The sequence below is a fragment of the Calonectris borealis genome, chromosome 15 (assembly GCF_964195595.1).
Source record: "Calonectris borealis chromosome 15, bCalBor7.hap1.2, whole genome shotgun sequence".
Classification (NCBI taxonomy): domain Eukaryota; kingdom Metazoa; phylum Chordata; class Aves; order Procellariiformes; family Procellariidae; genus Calonectris; species Calonectris borealis.
Genome location: NC_134326.1, coordinates 16,982,560 through 17,002,461, shown reverse-complemented (window position 1 = coordinate 17,002,461; position 19,902 = coordinate 16,982,560). Strand labels below are relative to the sequence as shown.

At 47.7% G+C, this 19,902-nt stretch overlaps 1 protein-coding gene across 1 annotated transcript in view; it reads left to right on the top strand.

The window, feature by feature from the left end:
- Positions 1-6,885: 6,885 nt before the first annotated feature.
- Positions 6,886-19,902, top strand: part of STK32A (serine/threonine kinase 32A) — a 32,329-nt gene continuing 19,312 nt past the window's right edge. The window contains exons 1-4 of the mRNA XM_075163912.1: positions 6,886-6,937; positions 14,611-14,666; positions 15,886-16,037; positions 18,955-19,128. Of these exons, the coding sequence (XP_075020013.1) occupies positions 6,886-6,937; positions 14,611-14,666; positions 15,886-16,037; positions 18,955-19,128 (434 nt within the window). The remainder of the gene's footprint in view (positions 6,938-14,610; positions 14,667-15,885; positions 16,038-18,954; positions 19,129-19,902) is intronic.

The window sequence follows — 19,902 nt, the reverse complement described above, 5'->3', positions numbered from 1 at the left end:
TCTGGGTGGAGACCTCGCCCCTCAGCACTGAGTAGGTACAGGCAACTGCAGGAGCTTTTTGGTGGGCTGAAAGCATTGCGGAAACTAAATGAAGTAGATTAAAATATTCAACTTACTAGTTTTAAGCTCGATTAAATATGTATATCGATACCTATACTTTTGAACAAGCATCCACCTGCAAAGCATACAAAATACCTCTAATTCAGTAGAACCTTTGGGCACTCATGTGAAAGTGAGCCCACTTTAACCACAAGAGATGCCAGCGATGGATATTAAAATCTGACACATGGAAGACATACCATAATGTTAAAGTTCACCAGAGGGTTACAGTTAAGATATGGCTGCTAAGTGTAATTTCACTTCTTTTGGGCTTAAGGTTCTGGGAAATACGTACGGTAAATACGGCTCCACTTCTCTATTTTTGAAAGCCATTGCTAAAAATTAGTTTGGTACTTGAAACAAAAATATAGTTGGCTGAATAGTTAAAATTGTAAGAGTAAAAGAGAATAAAACTTTTTTTTTTTAAATTCAGTGGCAGCAATTCGGTGCTTTGCTCACTCAGTCCTTTGCAGAACCTGAGGGCTTTGTCTTGTGTGCACAGGCTGGGGTGGTAGGGAAGGATTTCGGTATGCCGGTGGAGGCACAGAGGGCGTTTGATTTGTCGCAGGAGCCTTTTGGAGCAGAGGAATCAGCCTTGCCTCTTCTCCGTTAGAAGGCACCAGAGATCTACTGTCAGGCAGCGGTGGTGTTCCCGTGTCACCAACCGCAGAAAGCTGGAGGCGGCTGTTTCGCATGACGGGTGCCTTGGTGAGCCCACTCCTCTTCCCCGAATTTCTGCTTGGCACCTTTCGGTGCAGCCACGCCCCTCCGCTGCATCTAGGAATTTCACTTCTGATTCCCAGCTCTAATGCGTCACCAGGAGCACATCTTCGTCTGTTGCCCAGAGATGTCCTTGCATGGTGGGAGTCTGCGGTGGGACATGGTATCTGCTGTGCTGCATGCCTGAATCCTGATCTCCTCTTAGTCTTGCTGCTCTTGGGTCTACCTGCTAGGAAGTGTTGGTTTTGTTGTAAGAAACCTGAGGAAAATCTATACAAATGGCTCTGATGTAAGCTTTAAAGCATATTTTGGACATTTAGCTCATCGGTACACATAGGCCAGGCGGTAGCTTCATTTTCCTTTCAGGCAGGTAATTCTCTGGTTGCCATATATTGCACGTAAGAGGAAATTTCCAGCACTTTCCCTAAATTTTGAAGTTGGACAAACAGGTGTCAGTAGAAATGAAGGAAGGCTGCGAGTATGACAGTGGGTAGCAGAAAAGAGAACTGCAGTTCATTATTCCCTGATCCGTCTGTATACAACGCCCCTATTTTGTGCAGTAGATTGGTAGCATGTTACACAGGTAAGTGAATTAGTTCAGTAAATGGGTGTGTGCTTTTGGAACAAAGTCCCATTTTCTATTCCCACTGAAAAAATTCCTCTGGGAATTGCCTCCTGTTTCTGAGTTGACAGAGTAGGAAAGCTCCATTTCTTAAGAAAGCTGGGCGAAAAGTTCTACTGATTTTTTTTTTAAGTGTACCCTCTTTTTATTGCAGATGAAACAAAGCCCCAGCTGAAGGAGATGAGGCTCTCTGTTTGCCATGGAAAATGAATCCCATGCCAGCTTTCAGCCAGCACTGACCCAACCAGTGTTTTCCCGTTTCCCAGCAGTGGCCAGGCAGCCGCAGCTGGGCTGGAACGTGCACTGCTGCCGGTCTCGGGGGGAGAGGTTGGCTGTTCCTCAGAAGCTGTTGCAGGAGAGCTGCCTCGTGCCCTCTCATTTGCTGTTTCTTCGTCCTGCTCCAGGATTCAGCTTTAATATTTTATTTCTGTCAACATACAGAGATACTGAAAGTCTCCAGATGACCCACTCCGGAGAGAACAACTCCGAATTAATACTTTTGTAACATTTTCACTTCTGATGCCACTAACTCTACTGTTTTTTGTCCTGGCTTCTAGCTTTTGTTGAAAATAAAATCTTAAGAATAATGTTTAGAAAAGAATTCTAATGACTTAAAGTAAAAGTTTTCAAATTTCATTTAAATCACTTATATGAAAGATGAAATAGAAAAGATCCTCAATCCAGCAAATTTTAGTCTGTTCAGGAAAAGCTGCTTTGAATGTGCAAAAGACCGCAGGTGGATGCTCTGAAAGATAAAGTCTGACTTTGGGCAGGGAAGGGAATCTCGGGCCTCTCCCGTTGCTGGAGCTGTAGATAAATTATTAAACATTCCCTGCAGCGTGAACTTGTTATCCTACCCACCAGAGATGCTTTTATTTCAGCCACTTTGTTATTTTATTTCTGTGTGATAACTGCTGGATCCCTATCCTCGTTGTAGGGGTATGCAGGTCGTCTCCAGGGATGGGAGTTGAGGTCCTTCTGACAGAGAGCTGACCTGTCTCCAGAGCCCTGGTAGGTCTTCTTACCTTTGGGCTGGGTGGTGAGGACGAGTGTCCCCTGGTCCAGCTCTGCAGTGAATCCAGCCTCTTTCTTTTTCTGCAGCCCGTGTGTTTACTTTCCAGACAATTTGATTTGGCACATTTGACTAAAATTCAGAGAGTTTTAGGGGAACCAAAGTTGTGTTTCAGCTTGTTGGTTCTTCGAGTAATACATTAATAGGGCTAAAATTGGGTAATTACTCTGACTTCTAGCTGTGCTGGGGCAAGAACTGCTCTCCGTAGGAGCCCCAGGAGTCTGAGCCTGCTGCAAGCGCTCAAGAATGAGAGAGGAAAAGCCAATGTCCAAAGAATATGGACAACGGGATGGGAAATGTGGTGTCTGCCTTTTTCCGGGATCCTTTCAAATAGGAATGTGTCCGGACAGAGGAGGCGACGTGCCTACTGGGACTCGGCCTTACAAAGAGCAAAATAACTCAGGCTGTGCTCAGATGGGACCTTGCTTTACTCCAGGGTGCGAGCTGTCCCCCCAAAGGTGGAGAGGTTGGCAGTGATTAGAGCTAGGGAATTATTAGCTGGGCTGGGCTGGAGGCAGAGTGCTCAGCACCCTGTGGACCTGACCCCTTTCTGAAGAGGCTAACTCCTTGCTCTGAGACAGGGTACACCTGGGTAGGTGAGGGGGGGAGTTTCCGAGCTTCACCCTTCCCTGATTAAAAGCAATAAAAACCTATGGTGTCACATGAGTTAAAAAGAAGGAATAAACCCCAGACTGACCAGCAGCAGCAAAGGGAACAGTTCGGGAGCGCATCTCGAAATGGCAGAAGGTTTGCCGTTGCGGTAGGATGATCAGACAAGACTGTCCTTCCCCTGGCCGCAGGAAATGTCACAGCGTAGCTGAAGTGCTGCTCTGAGGAGCGGTTACGAGACACCGTGTGCCGCTGATGCTTCTGCAGTCGGGAGCCGCTGCCAGCTGGATCGGCGCTAGCCACGGCCGCAGGGCAGAGCCGCCGCCCGGGGACGGGGCGGGGGGGGCTCTTCCGCACCGCGCGGCGGCCCCTGTGGGTGTGGCAGCGTGTTCGGGGCGCGTCCCCACGCGTGTGTTTTCGCCCGCGCTGCCGCAGGCTCCTCCCGCGGCCGCCGAGGGGGAACCCCCACCCGGGGCGGGTGCCCTGGCCGGGACCCCGCGGGGCGTTCGGCGGCGCGGCTCCTCCGGCTCCCCTCCTCCGGCTCCCGGGCTCCTCCGGCTCCGCTCCTCCCGGCCGCCGCCGCAGGTTGCTGCCGCCTGCGCCCAGCGGCCGCTCGGTCCCGCCCGCGGCCCCCTCCCCTCCCCGAGGTAGGTGCCTTCTCCGGTTGTGCTCTCCAGAGCGGGGTCTGCAGCAGCCCCGGGTTGATCTGCTTCCCCCGCTGCTTGGGTCGGGGGGCTTACTTACTGTTGGCGACAGCTTGGAGTATGTGGGGTTTGCAGGCGATGCCTGCGGTAGGGTAAGCGGTCTCAGGCTGGGAAGTGGCATGGGCACGCTGCTGGAGGAAGGGCTCCAGCGGGGGGAGAACCAAAGGTGACACCGATAGTACCCGCTCTCATCCTTCCTGAACTTCGTTGTGGCTGCGAAAGGGTTCAGAATAATCTTCAGTTTCTCTGGGACAAAAGCGATGGGATAATGTCATGTGTTGCTGTATTACTGCCCAGTTTCAGTTGTTCAACAGAACAGCAGCTCGGTAGTCGCCCATCAGTGATAATTCTAACAATGCAACTCGCTGCTCGCCTTTTGTATAAACGTCTAACCCTTTCCTTAGTCCTGCTGAGCTCTTTTCCTCATTAGAGAGCACAGCGCAAGTCTTAAACCCTGGCAACGGCACTGAAGTGGTTATTTTTCCTCTGCTTTGCTTTGGTTTCACATTTATCTGTTGAGGATAAAATATACTTGGCAATGTGAGGGTGTGCTGCCTGGCTCTGGAGGTGGGAGCCTGGGCATTCCCAAGCAGCTGCTTTCTCATGCCTGTAAAATTTCTGCTGCATCTGCCAGACGGGCTGACAAGACCCCGGGACCACTGATGAGTGGAGCTGCCACGCTGCTCGTGGAACAAGGAGTGGTCCAACCAAGCATGAAGTTAACGTGGAAGCGTTAGTCATCTCGGTCCAAGGAAAAGTAATGATTTTAATCATTTTGTGTCTTTGCAGTGTGAAATAGGAAAAGATGTGTCATTACTGTACCCTGGTTTGTAAAGATACAAATCCTAGCAATTATTACTCAGACTAGCTTAACTTCACGGAGTAACTGTACTCCTTCCTCATAGCTTTTATGTATTGACGTGTTGTCAAAAATAAATTAAGCCACAGACTCCTATACAAGAAAATTCCCTCGGGCAGCTGACCTTGGTTGGCACCAATAAGATCACTGTGATGTAGAAGCATCAATATGTGAACCTGATTTGTGGCTATTACATCTGAAGGTGTATTTTTCCTCTGAAGAGTTAAGTTTTGGGGCTTGAGAAGAGGTGCTGGTGTGACTTTGTTTCAGACTGAAGCTTGATCTGTCCCCTTCAGAGGCACCGATAGGGATCACAAACATTTGCTGCTTCATTTGTTTTATTGTTGAATCTTGTTTCAGTTCTCTGAGATGAGAAGTCAAGATTTTAGTTTTTTTAGTAGTTTGTGCTGGGTTTTTTTTGCTTTTTGAGAAATGCAAACTCCCCTGCTCTTTGCTGGGAATAGTGAGATCCACATAAACCATAGCAGCAGCGTGGGTGGGTTGCAGTTGAGATTGCAAAATGGCTCGGAGAGAAGAGTGCCTTGTGTGCTGCCTCTGATCTGTTCTGGATGCCTCTTGCTAGTGCTGGGAGAGACTTTGAGGAGTGCTGGGAGACCTCTCAACTCCGGCTGATGTGGGGAGGATGGATACTATTGCAGTCAGCCATACATGGCTTCGGCAGCTGCTGCAGCGTGACCCACAGTTGGATTCCCCGGATTGTCATATTGGGGATGAATTTTACATCACTGCAGCCCGGTTCAGGAAGACACCCAAATACAGGGGTTGCTTTTAAACTTCAGGCAAGTTTTGGCACTTGCTTTAAGGTAATCATCCTGACCCAGGGTGTGAGGTTAGAGCTGAGTTCCTGGCCGAGTGGTGGAGATAAAGTTAGCTGGAGAGAAGGAGCTGAGTATGCTGGTGTGGGGGACCCACAGCATGCCATGGCAGTCCCAGTTCCCAAGACTGTCCCAGTAATTCTCTTTTCTCCAACTTTTTTTAACGATTCCTCCCTTTTGTGCTTCATTAACATGATTTTGTTAAAGTAAAAAAGTGAAGCTACTCAGTAGCTGTGTTTCCAGAGTGCAGATCTGAGAAAAATGAGTAAGGCTGCATTTGTCCAGGCTGGACAAAGTCCAGATTGTGCTGCACTGTTACTCCCTCATTTTATTCTTTTAGGGCTTTGTACTTCCAACAAGAAATAAATGTGTATTTCACAGGGATGTCAGTATGAAAATAAGCATATAAAGGTGCTTTGCATGTAAACTCTTTAAAAATAAAACTGCTACTGTACCCATGTAAGATCGTTCAAGCTATCTTGAGTGTCACTAAACTATACAGAATCATATGCTCCAGTATACACATACGTGTTCGGGGGAAATTGGAAAATTAAAACCTGTGTTGTCTGCTAATGAACAGACCTGTCCTTCCACAGTGTAAGAGGAAAACCAGCCACCACAGCCAGCACTGAACCGTAAATCAGAAGGTTTTCTTTTTTGTTCATAATTCAGATGATAAAAAAAATTTTTTGAAGAAACTGAATGGTAACTACACCTTGATTTTTCATGAAATCTTTTCATAAAAAAAAAAGTATGATTTTGTCCCAAACGAAAGACTTTTGTGACAGCTTAAATCAAAAGGTTGACACTTTGTATTTCTTCTTATATAGCTTTTACACTTCCACAAGACCTTAATAGTCAAAAGTGCCTTTCTGATTTTATCTAGCCAAGTCACTATGTCCATTTATTTTGGATGTTGACCTCGCTACAATTAGTCATCATTGAAGCTACAAAATATAATATGCTGGATGGTACAGCAAACATGAGCCAGATCCTCAGATCTTTTGGTCTGTTAGTCTATTCCTATGCTTCCCTGAGTGGACGGCAGTCCTGGTCTAGGTTACAAGGTTATGATGTTACTGGGTTTCTCTAGTAAACTCCATTATAATGTGCTTTTTCCCTGATACTCAGTTTTGTCTCCAGAGCAGTGAACCTCCAGTAAGAAATTTGCAAGCTGCAAAATGCTACTTAATCCTGAATGATGATGAATTTTTGCCTCCTGCCTTCTCCAGGATGCACCAGCAGAACATTGCTCAGGTCTGCTGGGAGTGACCCGCGGGGGTAACACTGTCCTGGAGGCACCGGCTTCGAGGGTGGTAACGTAACTGAGAAGTGGGGATTGCTGAGCCTGGGCTGAACACATCATGGGAGCAAACACCTCCAGCAAGTCACCACCCTTCAATGAAAACGAAGATGGTAAGAGCTTTTCCTAGTTGTTGTCTGGGACTGCAAAGTCCACCAGTGCAGAGACTGTGACTCTGAGAGTTGCTGCCAGCTCCCGTGCTGGGGCTGCAAACACCCGGACATCTTAGTTAAGCAAAGGTGTATCAAGGTCTGCAGCAGCAGCGTGCCCTTGGTCACCTCCCCTCTCTGCGGCCGGGCACTGGGAGAATGACTGTTGGCAGAGGTTTGGTTTTGAGATGTCTCCGGGACACTGCCAGGTGCTTCGAAGGCAGGGAAGAAATGCTGCTGTTTTGGAGACAGGGGAGGTTTGTTCTGGAGATCACAGCACGAGAAGGACTGGTATGAAGTGTGGTGGGAAGATAGCTTGAGTGATGTGTGTTCCCATCCCTGATTTGGGCTTGCTGGGAGGGCCACCGAGAGAGACCCGGTCAGCAGCAGCAGAGGTGGAGGTTCCTGGTGAGTGCCCAGCTGGGCAGCTCTACCTGTTGGCACTGGGAGACCAGCACACGGGCTTGGTCAGCTGGAAAAGGAGAATACATTGCTGAGGGCAGTACTGGAGGCCAGTGTCACTATGCTGCCAAGATTACGGAGACAGTCATTAAAAGATTGTTCCATAAATATATTTCCTGTTGCATAAGTCAGCTTGCTAACTGCCATATGGGCTTTCACCTGGGTACAATCATAAAATGCGTATGTAGATAAATACAAATACATACAAATAAAAGTAAAATGTATGAGAACCTATATGACTCATAAACTGCTGTCCCAAAGGTAAGGACTCCAGTCAGGGAGGACGTAATCCTGATTACTGGGGACGTAAGGGGAAGAGGAGGGGACACGGGCCAAAACGTGGTCTTTCATACTGAGCTCCTTGAGGAAAAGATCTCGAGGGGGAACGTGCTTTCATTCTGGAAAGGCAGTGATTATATCCCGAGTAGCACCGTCAGTGCTCGTGGCACGACAGCCTCCTTCCCCAGGCTGCGGCCATCCCGCCATTCGGTCTCCGTGCGCAGCTGCCGATGCACGCGGCTGCTTGGGGAAGGAAAAAGTGACTCTGCGCAGCAGCATGTTCCCCTCGCTGTCCCGAACCACCCTGCTGTGATCCGGCCTTTCCCTGTGCGCCTCGGTTTGTCGTCCCGCAGAAAGATGTTGCACTCTGGGGTCTGCATTCGCTGCTGTCGCCCTCTGGGCGCAAAGGGAGCCGGCGAATCGCTCCGTCCTCGCGCGCTGCGCTGCTGCGCCCGCAACGCCAGCTGCGTGTGTGTGGCTGTTTGGCTAAAAGTTGGCTGTTGTTGCCAAATGAATAATGCAACTGCTTGCGATTTTTCTTTTTTTTCCATATTTTTTTCCAGTAACTTTAATGCAAAAAAAATCCGTGCTGTGAGATTTTCCTGGAGACTTTATTCCTGGTGCATCTAAATGCTCAGGAATGGCATCTCTCATAAATAACTACCTGTGCTAGCTCAGGTTGACTAATATTTTTCACATTGCTGATCACCTTCCTTGGGGTGATATGTCCTGCCTGTGAGATTGACTGTAACAAATGGAATTTTCATTGGGGTGGCTGGTGTCTCTGCCGAGTCTTTCCCTGGGTTCGACACGCTTCATGAGTATCAGCTCCTGTGACTGAGAAATAAATAACACCCCGAGCAATGCAGTGACCTGTGCAGGGTGACTGTCCTTGGGGCAGTAAATCTTCTCGGACAGGTGATTTCTTATGAGAGCCAGTTCTATGCTTGGAAGGGGCTTGATTTCAGCAAACAAAACCTGACAGCATGTGAAGCCCCTGTTAGCTTCGTGGCAAAGGGCACTGGGCTTTCCAAGTGTGAAATGCCATGCCCCAGGCTCGGTGCGTTTGTGTGCAAATCAAGGGAAGGGCCCAGTCCTGACCGTCTCAAGGGGTTTGGTGTTGATCTGTTGAGTTTCAGGTCACCCTGGCACCCAGATACAGTGTCCAGACCCGTGCAGTTGTGCTTTCATGGCCCTGCCCAAATTTAAAAAGCGGTAGCACATTTTTTCTCTAATTAGTCATATTTTAATACACTGGGGGGAGAGAAATCCGGCTGAAATGGGGATGTCCCCTATTAACTTTTCCATTGTCTTGGCAAATTTGTGACCAGAGACCATATCACCTTAGATGTCACAATCTTGTCCTTATTCTAATTTCAATTAAAATGAAAATGAATTAAGAGCTGCTGGGTACAGCAGCACAATGGCTCTTCTGCTCCGTGACACTGGCAGGTCACTTCACTGGGCTGCGGCTGGTGGAGAGCGGTCCCACCTCTTTGGCTGTGCCATAGAGCGACTTTTCCTTTGGGACCTGTGTAAACAGCGATAGCGTGAACGGTGTAAGTGCTCCGGTGCCAGGGAGGCATCTGATTCTTCACAGCCCAAATTCCACCTCTGGCAGTTCCGTGCTGCAGCTGCATCTGCCAGTCGGGCCGTTGTCTGCCAGATGTGGCTCACTGGGGGCGTTGCTGGGACCCACTGCCTGGGGAGGCGGCAACATCCCGGGCTAACGAGCATTTTGCCATTGCACCAAAGAATTAGGTCTGCTTGTCAGAGAACTGTGCTGTAATGTTCAGTGATTTCATTTCTCTATACTACCTCTCAATTTGCTTAAAAATCAAAAAAAAATTACTTGGCGAATACTCAGGCAGTTGCAACAAGGTGAAATCTTTTGCAAAACAGGGTTGTTAAGGAGCTGACTCGAGGGGGAAAACATCTGGATTTATGTTGTGCTGTAGCTTTCTGAATAGCCGTGGACAAATTACTTCACCTTCCTGTGCCTCCGTTCTTCAGCAGTGGGCTCCCTTCTCCTCCCACCGCTCGGCCATTCGCTCCGTGGAGTGTGGACCCCCTTCTGCCGTGCAGAGACAGGCGGCGCACAACAGGGCAGTAGGGCTCACGCCCTGCTCGGGCTCCCGTCGTCCTTTGATATGCGCACATAGTGATAGCACCTCTTGCATATTTTTCCAAATTGCTGTTGCTATAATTTGGCTATTTTCTGTGGCACCATGATTTTTTTTTTTTTTTTTTGAGGTGGCCTTCTCAAAGGGGCTGTCTTTGCCTTCGGCTGAAGTGGGATGACAGCATGATTTTTCTCTCAGCGTTTCCTCTAGTAGGCACAGTTGCGGATAATAAGCTGGTGAGATGAAAAGAAAATGTAATAACCAGACAGAAGGTTCAGTGCTGCAAGGTGGTCTCCCCTCCCAATGTAGTCAGGATGAGACCATGTTAAAAGCCAGATTTTGTTTGTGCTGCTTCTGGGCAAAAAGGTGTGGAAAGCATCCCAGAGGATGGCAGCCAGGTATCCTCCCCAGCTGGCCAAATATGTTGGAAGGTAAAGCAGAAATAGATGGTAGGTGAGGACAACGGCTCAGTGAGATGGACATACATCATTCCGTGGTCCTTTGCCAGTGTCCTCTCTAGTCCACCATCAGCTGTTCTGTCTTTAAATTGCCCTGGAGCTCAGAAGAGCGTTAGATGTATCTTTGTTCCTCCGCCTGGATCTGCACCGAGTTCGGCTCCCCGATACGGAAGGACTTGCGTTAGCATTCCTGATCCTGTGGTAACACTTGTTTTCCTGAGGCTGCAGAGCCGAGAAGGAAGAGAGGGAGAAAACATATTGAAAATGGGGGAAATTACAGTGACAAAAGGAAGACGAATCGTAACAGACCGTGCGGTGTTGTGCTAGCTGTACTAGGTGGGCGACAGGGATGGGAGGACCTGAGCCCCCTGAATCATTGACTTCCACTTGGCAGATGGAGTCTGGGGGCTTGGGCAGGGTTGGCTTCTCTCCGATGAGGACGTTTTTCATGGATAGTTAGGTTCTGTACTTTTTATCTAAATATTGTTCCTTGAACCTGGGTTTAGAAATACAACCCCTGCTTTCAAAATGGTATTTCATGCTTATGCTTCAGTTCATTCTTTATAGCAATTGTATTATCTTCCTTGGCATCTCTTAAACATAATTTGTCTGAGTTGGCATATTGCATGAATTTTCTCCCTGAAGGGCAAATGCTTTGGCTTTTTCATTGTTTTAGATGCTATTGGGCAGTGAAATGAGGCTTGTCAAATCTGGAGATGTGGATTCAGGATGAAGAGCATGTGTTTGGTTCCTGATTTGGACACCACAAATTTCAGTACTCTTTGGAAGTGAAACTCTGGACTTGGCTCGCTGTGAAAATTGGGGATGGTAGGAAAGCTAAAACAGAGAGAGGTTAAAATGTGATCGTTATCTAGTTTGAGAGTCTTAAATAAAAAGTATGCAATTTAGCTGTCTTACAACCAGCTCAGTTATAGACCTGTGTTTAAAATGTTAATGAAAACACTAGTATTAAAAGACAAGGAGGTAGCGGGTGTTAACATGTTCATGAAAGCATTCCTATTAAAAGACAATAGAGGTGGAGGGTGTTAACATGCAAAATCTGGCTGCCGGCTTAATCCTGTGGGTTTGCAGCTGTTCCAGATGTTAATGTCTGGCTGGATCTCTCCATTTCATGGCCTGCCCCCCTCTCGCAGAGCCCTGTGCGGGGTCCCAGCACCTGGGACCTGAGGCTCCCCTCTCCCCGCAGTCGTGGGCTGCGTTGTACGGCACGTAGCTCCTGCAGCCAACCTCTCTCCATTGCGGGCACGGAGGGCTGCTTTCCCCTCTCATTTTTCCCTGTAGGTGATAAGCATCTTCACTCTCCCTTTTTATTCTGCAGGTATCCACTATCCTTCTCTCAGATGGTCTAACTGGTAAACAGATCTAGTTAAACTCAATCATTATCAACTTGTATTTAGCTCTGATATTTGCAGCTGTTGTTCCAGGTTTGAAAAAGGGCTTCTCTGCCTAAAAGCCAGTCTTTTTTTCCAGTGCTATAGCTGGAAACCATAAACTTTGCTTTGGTTAGATTGTGGCATCCTACCTGAAAAGACAATGGCAATGAAAAGGACACATTTTTTAATTTAGTGTGCCTATTTAAAGAAATTATTCTGAGAATGGGTTATCTAGTGGGTATTACGCTCCTGGCCAGATATGCAGTGGCTGTTTTCAGCCTTTTTTTTTGGAGGAAGTTTGGGCAGGCTCAGTGGACTGTATGGCAGTTTGGTGACCCTCATGCACCATGTTTATGCTGAATGAAACTCAGTCTGCCTGGTTAATTTCTTTGGGAAATACATGCATTTCATTAAAAAAAAAAATCCACTAGCAAAGTGTGAGTACACTTCCCTGTAGTTGTGTGGTGGCAAGGATCTAGTAAGTGTCTGTCCTGTTATCCTGGTATTAGCTTAGAGGCAGGACGTGTCCTGAGGAAAATGGGTTTATTTCTGACCGGTATCGTGCACAAATCTGTAACGAGGAAGATTCATCTCTTACTGTGGCAGAGTGATTAACAACAGCTTCCTTGCTGGCAATCTCATCTGATAAAAAGCTCTGGGGACAAATGCCTCTCGGTTTCTGTGCCATTCAGTTCAGTTAATGAAGAAAGCAGCAGATGACAATTATGTCGAGAGCTGCACTTTTCAAGACAACCTGTGGTCTCAGAAAGCACAGAGAGGGAAAGCTCTGTAGCCTGAAGCACAAGCTGCTCACGGGCCAGTGTTCCTGTGAAAACAAGACTTCAAAGTGACTGCGCCTGTTCGCTCACCAGGTGACCGGACACTTGGTGTGTGGGTCCAGTACTGGCTTTAGCGCCTGGCACAGCCGGAGCCCGAGTACGTCCGACTCTCTGTTACAGTAGGAGTTGTCTGGGAAGATTTGAGCAGGCTACAGTCCAGTCCTCCAGCTCTGCTGGAGCCAGAGCCTGGAGCCGGAGCGGTGAGCCATGGCAGAGCGAGGGGGCCGTGGGGCTCGGCGTGCTCAGACCTGTCTTCTTGGGGATGGTACGAATGTAATTGAGGTATTTCGGGTCAGCCTGAGAGGGCAACACCAGCGGCACCCGATGGAGCTACCAGGCAGGGCTTTCATGCAAGGCATCCGTTTAGAGCCTGCGCCTCAGAAAGCCCCCATCGGCAGCCCACAGCGAGCACCAGGTCAGCTTTGGTAGCCCAGCCCAGCCTGTGGTTTGACAGCCTGGAGCTGCAGACCGTGGCTGGAAGGGCACCTATGGGTGTCCGAGGCTGCTGTCAGCAGACTAGAGCAGGCATAACTCTGTTTCTTTGTACAGCAAGCGTTTTCATTCTTATTTCGCTTGAAGCTGAAAGGGAAAGAGGACTTGAGGTTTTCCTCTTGTTTAGCAAAGTGCTGGAGGCGGTGGGAAGCCTTGTCTGGTGGCAGAACACCCGGCTGTTTGTGCTAACATAAGGTCGTGACGGTAATAGCCCCATGCAGACCTCCTGGGAGGCTGGGGGTTACAAAGGACAGGTATTTCTGAGAGCCGAACCTGCCCGCGAGACCTGGTGCTGAGAGCAGCGTGGCCGGTTGCCTTCGGAGATGGTCATTAAACTAGCTGGTGGCGGTCAGCCTCAGCAGGGAATGGAGGGTGCCGCAGGGCGTGCAAGGCAGAGGTGGACTCAGTGTTCACCGGTCCCCGTGGTCCTCGCCGAGGGGACAGCAGTCCCTCGCAGCCCCGCGCTGGCTGCCGGCAGCCGCGACTGCGGCCGCAGGGTCCAGCCCCTTCTGCCAGCGGGGAGACAAGAGGGGCACGAGGCAAATGAACTCTGCAATTTCATCACATTGGTGGTATCTCTTAGTTCCAGGGGTCACACTAATTAAAGCTGATGAGTTGTTATAAATCTAGCAGAGGCCTTTTTCTGATGCCTTGAATGAAGGTTTCAATGTGGTTTGCAGTGGCCGGTCAAGGAGCAGATCCCTGAGCTGACGGCTGCTGGGCGCAGCGCTGCTGCACCAGCGTCTTGGAGGAGGGTTGGCAGGATTCAGAGCATTCAACTCTGTAATCATTGCTGCGGTACCTCATCCAGCAATCGGCAGCAGGGTTTGAACCCAGTACAGTTAATTTGTGTTTCCTGTATGGTAATTTGATTTGCTGTTTCTCTGGATCTATTTATTGCCTGAGATGAAACACAGGCAGCTTCGTCCTGGCTGATCAGAAACACTTGATATGTAGGGTCCTTACAAAACATTCTCCCTTGCTGTGCAGATGCCCACCTCCCAGCCCCATCTCCAGCCAGAGGCCAGAGGGGGAAGTGAAATGCATGTTCACGTTCTTCCCTCCCTGTTTCAGTGCACGGTCTGCAAAGCTGCTGCTCTTCTGTTTCCCTTCTGAGCAGAAACAGCCATTCTGGGTGCTGTGTGGCAGCGAAGCTTGCGTCCAGGGTTGCTGTGTTTATCTTGCACAGTTATCGAATGGTTGTCTAGAATACAACAAGGATATGAAGATCCAGCTGCCCATTTATGTCTTCACGTGGTATAAACGTTTGATGGACTAAACTTCTTTGCATTTGGTTTCAGCAGGAATAAGATGAGACTTTCATGTTTAACAGGCAGGGCAGAGCGAAAACATTCACTTGATGGTTCCGTTGACAAAGGCTGACCCAGGGAACTTGCCTTTGCCGCTGAGCTGGAAAGAAAAAAAGCCTATTAAACACCAAGTTTTAAATAGCACCCAAATCTCCAAAAGCAATAGAAAATTGCTCGTTTTTCTCAGCTCTTATCTTAAGGAAAAATACGTAGAAGTAATGTAATATGATCAAATGGTTGCTCAGCCATCTAATGTTTGAATGTTTGCTCTTTCTTGCAGTCACCTTCGACCATTTTGAAATTTTGCGAGCTATTGGGAAGGGCAGCTTTGGAAAAGTAAGTATTTTGTGAACTAATCACCGTTTGGATGGCTGGAAATGTAACTGAGAAATGGGCAAATTAGAGGCTCACATGAGAATAAAGAAAAAAACCCCTGCATTGTCAATGAGCTTTGACCTGAGCTTCAACTCCTGGTAATCAAGAAGGAATCACAGCCTGATTCCTCATCCATTCCATAGCCACAAATTGTATTACAGGAGATTAAAATGAGATACTGATAAATCAAATGAGCTGAATTTCATTATGTTTCTGGATAAGCGTTTCTAAGATCCCCCAGCGAAGCAACACTGAACGTTATGATGCATCTTTAATAAAGAACTACAATCAACATGAAAGGCCTGGCAATTTTTTTGAGGGGATATTTCTCTGTGAAACACATTTTTTGTTATTAAGCATCAGGTTACAGTCATAGGTTGGTTTTATTTTTATGCTGTTATGGAATCCCACGCTTGTATTCGTTGACAGAATTCCAGAAGGTCATTTGCCTCTTCACATAAAGGCACTCTCACGCCAGTAACGGGGTGGGTCTTAGGTGCAGAGTGCGACAAAGATCTCTAGACAAAGAGATTTATTTGGTGGCGAAACAAAAAAGGTTGACTGAAACTTGGCAAATTCATCCCAAACTCATAAACTGTTGTGGAAACAAATCTGAAAAAGCAGTCTGTTTTGTTTTGCAGTTTTACAAACTCCGAGTCTTTCACTGAAGCAACATTTCATTCTAGATTTGGTGAAATGTAACTGTAAGAAGGGTTAAAATTCAAACCCCAATACTCCTCCAACAAAGCCCAAGGTTCTTTGTGAGCTAAATGAAACTTAGCAAGAAGGGGGAGATCAGGTGCTGCTCCCCAGTTCCTAACTGTAGTTCCGTGGTGGAAAGGACTCTTCCAAACAGTATCTGATGTGGAGGGACGGACACAACCAAGATTAGTTCGTGCTATTAAATAGAATGTTGACTCGTGCGCGATTCTCTGTCTCCTATATTTGTGGTGATAAATTCCTTCCCCTCACCTTCCCCCCAGCAAAATTTCTTCTTTGGCTGAAAACTGGGTCAGGGATTTACTGGCAATGTCCAGCGTTGCAGCGTCAGTGCATGGAGCTGTGACTCGGCGGTGTGGACTTTGCTAAAGCCACTGGAGAACGCTCGTGTGACCGTGTTTTACCTGCCTAGATCTGCTGACAAATCATCTCTGATTTATGCCTTGATTTGCTCACTTAGGTCTGCGTTGTGCAAAAGAACGACACCAAGAAGATGTATGCCATGAAATACATGAATAAACAGAAGTGCGTGGAGCGTAATGAAGTGAGAAATGTTTTCAAGGAGCTGCAGATTATGCAGGGCCTGGAGCACCCCTTCTTAGTTAATCTATGGTAAGATATTGCTCCTTTGCTTACTGGCTAAGTCAGCATTGTCCGTTGAGACCAGACTGGCCCACTTTTCTGCTGCAAGCCAGTTTTGGGAGCAACGGGTGCGTTGACATCCGCAGCATGACGGGCGTCGTGCCGCCCGCCGAGCCGGGCACGTGAGTCTCGCTGGCAGCCGGCGGCCAGTGGGCTGCCCGCGGGGCGAGCAGCCGTGATTGCCTGTGATTGCTCTGGAGAACGCGTGTGCGTGCGCCGTGGACCCGTCCCGTGGTTCTTCGTTGGAGGTGGGGCTCCTCGTCTGTCCCACTGACTGGGGCTCTGGTTTCAGGGGAATCTTGTTTAATTAAAAAGAAGTTAGCCCCCTTATCCTCCCAGACAAGCAGAAGAGAATTTATTCGTGTGTTCCCTTGTGGTTTCTTCCTATTGCTCGTTACCATAACCCAGTTTTATTTAACAGTGCTCTTTTGCAACAAACAGCAGCTCCCAGGACCACACAGTAACAGCACGGGATCGATAGCCAAGCAGTGCTCTGTTCGCAGGGTTTCCCTTGGCAGTGCTTTCTTCTCATCCCCTCCCGATTCTGATTTTGTGGTTTATTTTGTACTTTAAACAGCCTGCCTTAATACCTTATTGATATTTGACTGAATTGATGCTAATCAGCAAAGATAAAAGCAATTTATCATTGAATTTACTGACAGAAAAATAATATCATTCAAATTTTATTGCAGAAACCCATATATGTATAGGGGAAATGTGTGCATAAAAGAGTCTCTTTCCTTTAAGAGTACCTGATAAATGCAACCTATGTACTCTGGTTATAGTCCTTTTTCAACCATTAGCAATGGGATTGACCAGCTGAGTGATAAAAGATGCACTAATTTTCCCCCCTTCATTTGATTCAACACATTTTCCTGCAGTGAGGTAGTAGAAAAGAATTTTAAATAAGACTCTATTACTGTTAGAGTCTGCCAGGTTAATTGTATTAGGACACCAGTAACATTTCAAGTGGTGTGGTCTCATACACCACATGATCCAGTGGCCAATATCCTGTAGGTATAGGATTCGTCTGGGGTGGTGGGTAATTACATTTATTGGATATTGGATTTATTTTTAGAATGAGGTAGAACTTATCGATGCTAAACACGAAAAATGAGGCTAAAACACATTGAAGATCACAAATCTTTGAATAACTTTGTGTTCCTTTTTGAAATCTCCTGTAACTTGAGTGCTGTTAGGTGAACTCTCATGATTTTGGTGGTATTGCCGTTCAGTGTTGTTCTAACTGGGGTTTGAATGAGAACCATGCATCTCGACCTCTCAGAGCTTTGAGCTTATCTCCAAACTTTGCTTTCCTACTTGAACGAGCAATTCCAGGCAAAACTCACTCAGCAGCTGAGAACTAAACAGCATATGCATATGTATAGACCTGTACAGAGCACATCATCTGAGTTTCCCTACTTCTGTCCTTATCATGTCATCCCTGGCTTCAGGTATAGCCTTTAGCTTTCCTGCACTCTGAATGATACACGGAATACAAGCTTTGTGTGGAGTAATATTCTGGTTCGTGGTGCTGCTCATCACATCAAGAAGCTAGTGCATTGGTAAGAAAAAAATCCATGAGAAAAAAGCTCAGAGCTGATTGTTAGACTGTCTCAAAGGGACACTTGGTAAATAATTGCATCAAATGAGGTCACTTAAAGAGGAACGGCAGATAGCAGCTGCATCCCCTGTTGTGTTGAGCAAATGGGTTTATTAACAGGCTGCTGCCAGGAGAACCGGAGCCCAGTTCTGGGTGCCTCCGGCGCACAATCTGCTGGCTGTGAGTCTGGGCAGGGCTGTGCATGCTGGTTTAGGGCTCCTCTCTACCTTGCTGCTATGGTCAGTTCCCTTGGGTGCTTGGAGAAGACGAAATGTCCATCTTGAAGAGCTGAGGGGAACAGGCAGCGTTTATCCAGAGCTCCCAGCTGGATTTCCACTGCTGTATTGAGTTACCGATTGCTCAGCCAGCTGGGACTTCGCAGCAAGTGAAGGGATCTTCCAAGATCCCTCGGAGGGATCTTATGTACGCGAGTGTTGGCTGGGGCAGCGTAGGCTTTACGGACGGTTTTCAGAGCACCAGCACAGATGTGACGTGGGTGATTTCTGGAGCTGCACCACTCCATAGTCAAAGTGGCAGCTGTTTTAGTCGCTGCCTGTGGCCAGCCTCTCCTGATGGTGTGCTGTGGGTGGCAGCGATACCATCTTCCTCCTCACACGTCCTAAGTGGAAGTGTTTCATTAGCTCATAGCCGCTGGCACCAGGTGTTAATTGCTGAGCAAACGAGGCTGCTGCGCACTGCACGCTGCCCGGCAATTCAGGAAGCAAGCAGTAAACAAGCGTTGGTATGAGGTCCTCTCTGAAATAAAAATGCATGGTCCACACCTCCTGGGCCCTTTCTGGTCTGTGCTATCGGTCACGACCACTCGTATCCCGTGATAAACACGCCTGAGAGCTGTGCCCACCTGCCAGACCCCCGTCCATCTCCCTTCGCAACTGTTGGGGGGAGGAGATTAGCAGCAAGCTGCGTTAGAGTGATGGGTTTGGATGTGGCTTTGGTTTTGAAGTGGCTGATAGTAACAAGTTCGACATAAAAACATTGGGTTCCTGTTCTTCTAGTGGGCCTGCTGGTAGTTGTTCATACAAGCTGCACTGACTTGGTTATGGATCTGAAGCTAAATTATTGTCATCTGAATTATTTTGAGAATATAGGTGGTAGGACTTTAGTTGCAGCAGGAAACGGAGCATGGGAAGGTCGTGAAATTATTATTTACCAAGTGAAAAAGTTCCAAGAAATTATGACTATTCCCAGAGGTACCATATTTCCCTTTTTAACCTGTCTTTTTTTTAATATTATCACCCTTGAACCATGCTTATGCCGTTTTAGGTACTCATTCCAGGACGAAGAAGATATGTTTATGGTTGTAGACCTGCTGCTTGGAGGGGACCTGCGTTACCATCTCCAACAAAACGTGCGGTTCCAAGAAGGCACCGTGAAACTCTTCATCTGCGAGCTGGTGCTGGCCCTCGACTATCTCCAGAGGAGGCACATCATCCACAGGTCAGCTGGGGAACTCGTAGGTGGGCTGGTGCTCGTAGACTGCAGTAGGGGCAGACTTGTTCCTTTTGACAGGAAAGGGCAAAGAGAAGCCTAAGAGCTAAACAAAATATTCTCCCACGTACGTTTGCTTTTATGTAAAACACTAGGCTTCCCAGAGAAAAGCATTTCATATACAACAGGGAGCATGTTATTTTTCCCTCTGGGATAGCTGTGATATAGCGTATTTGATTTGTTTGCTGATCTTGCAAAAAGCTGTCTCTAATAGGTTTAATTAGCTGTAGCTCATTAATATCCGTCCTGGTCCAGGGATGGTAGGCGTCAGCATTCAGAATTCCCCTGCTGTCGCACTCGAAGGTGTCTCCCTTTTGCTCCCCTCTCTGTACTGCACTGAAAGACAAGGAATGGGACCAAACACAGCTTTTTTCTGTATGAGATTAAATCGCTTTCTAGAAGTGGTAAGAGTTTCTTTTTGGCCACCAAGATTTTTCATGGCCAGTGAAAAAATATTTGAGCTCTTCCCACACATTCGAAGAGCTGCAAAATAACAGAGGAGGTAGCGCTTTTCCCTGGCTGGAGAGGCAGGGTTTGGCTCCGGACGGACAGACATGCGGCTGTTCCCTACTGGTGTGCTGGGCAATGCAAACCTCGGGGGTCCAAGGGTTTGACTTAGTAGCTGCTGACAGGAGGTGTGAACAGGGGAGGGACTAGCAGAGGGTTAATAAAGGCGGGGAGAAGATTATCTCATTTATAAATATCACTCCAGAAGAGCATTCT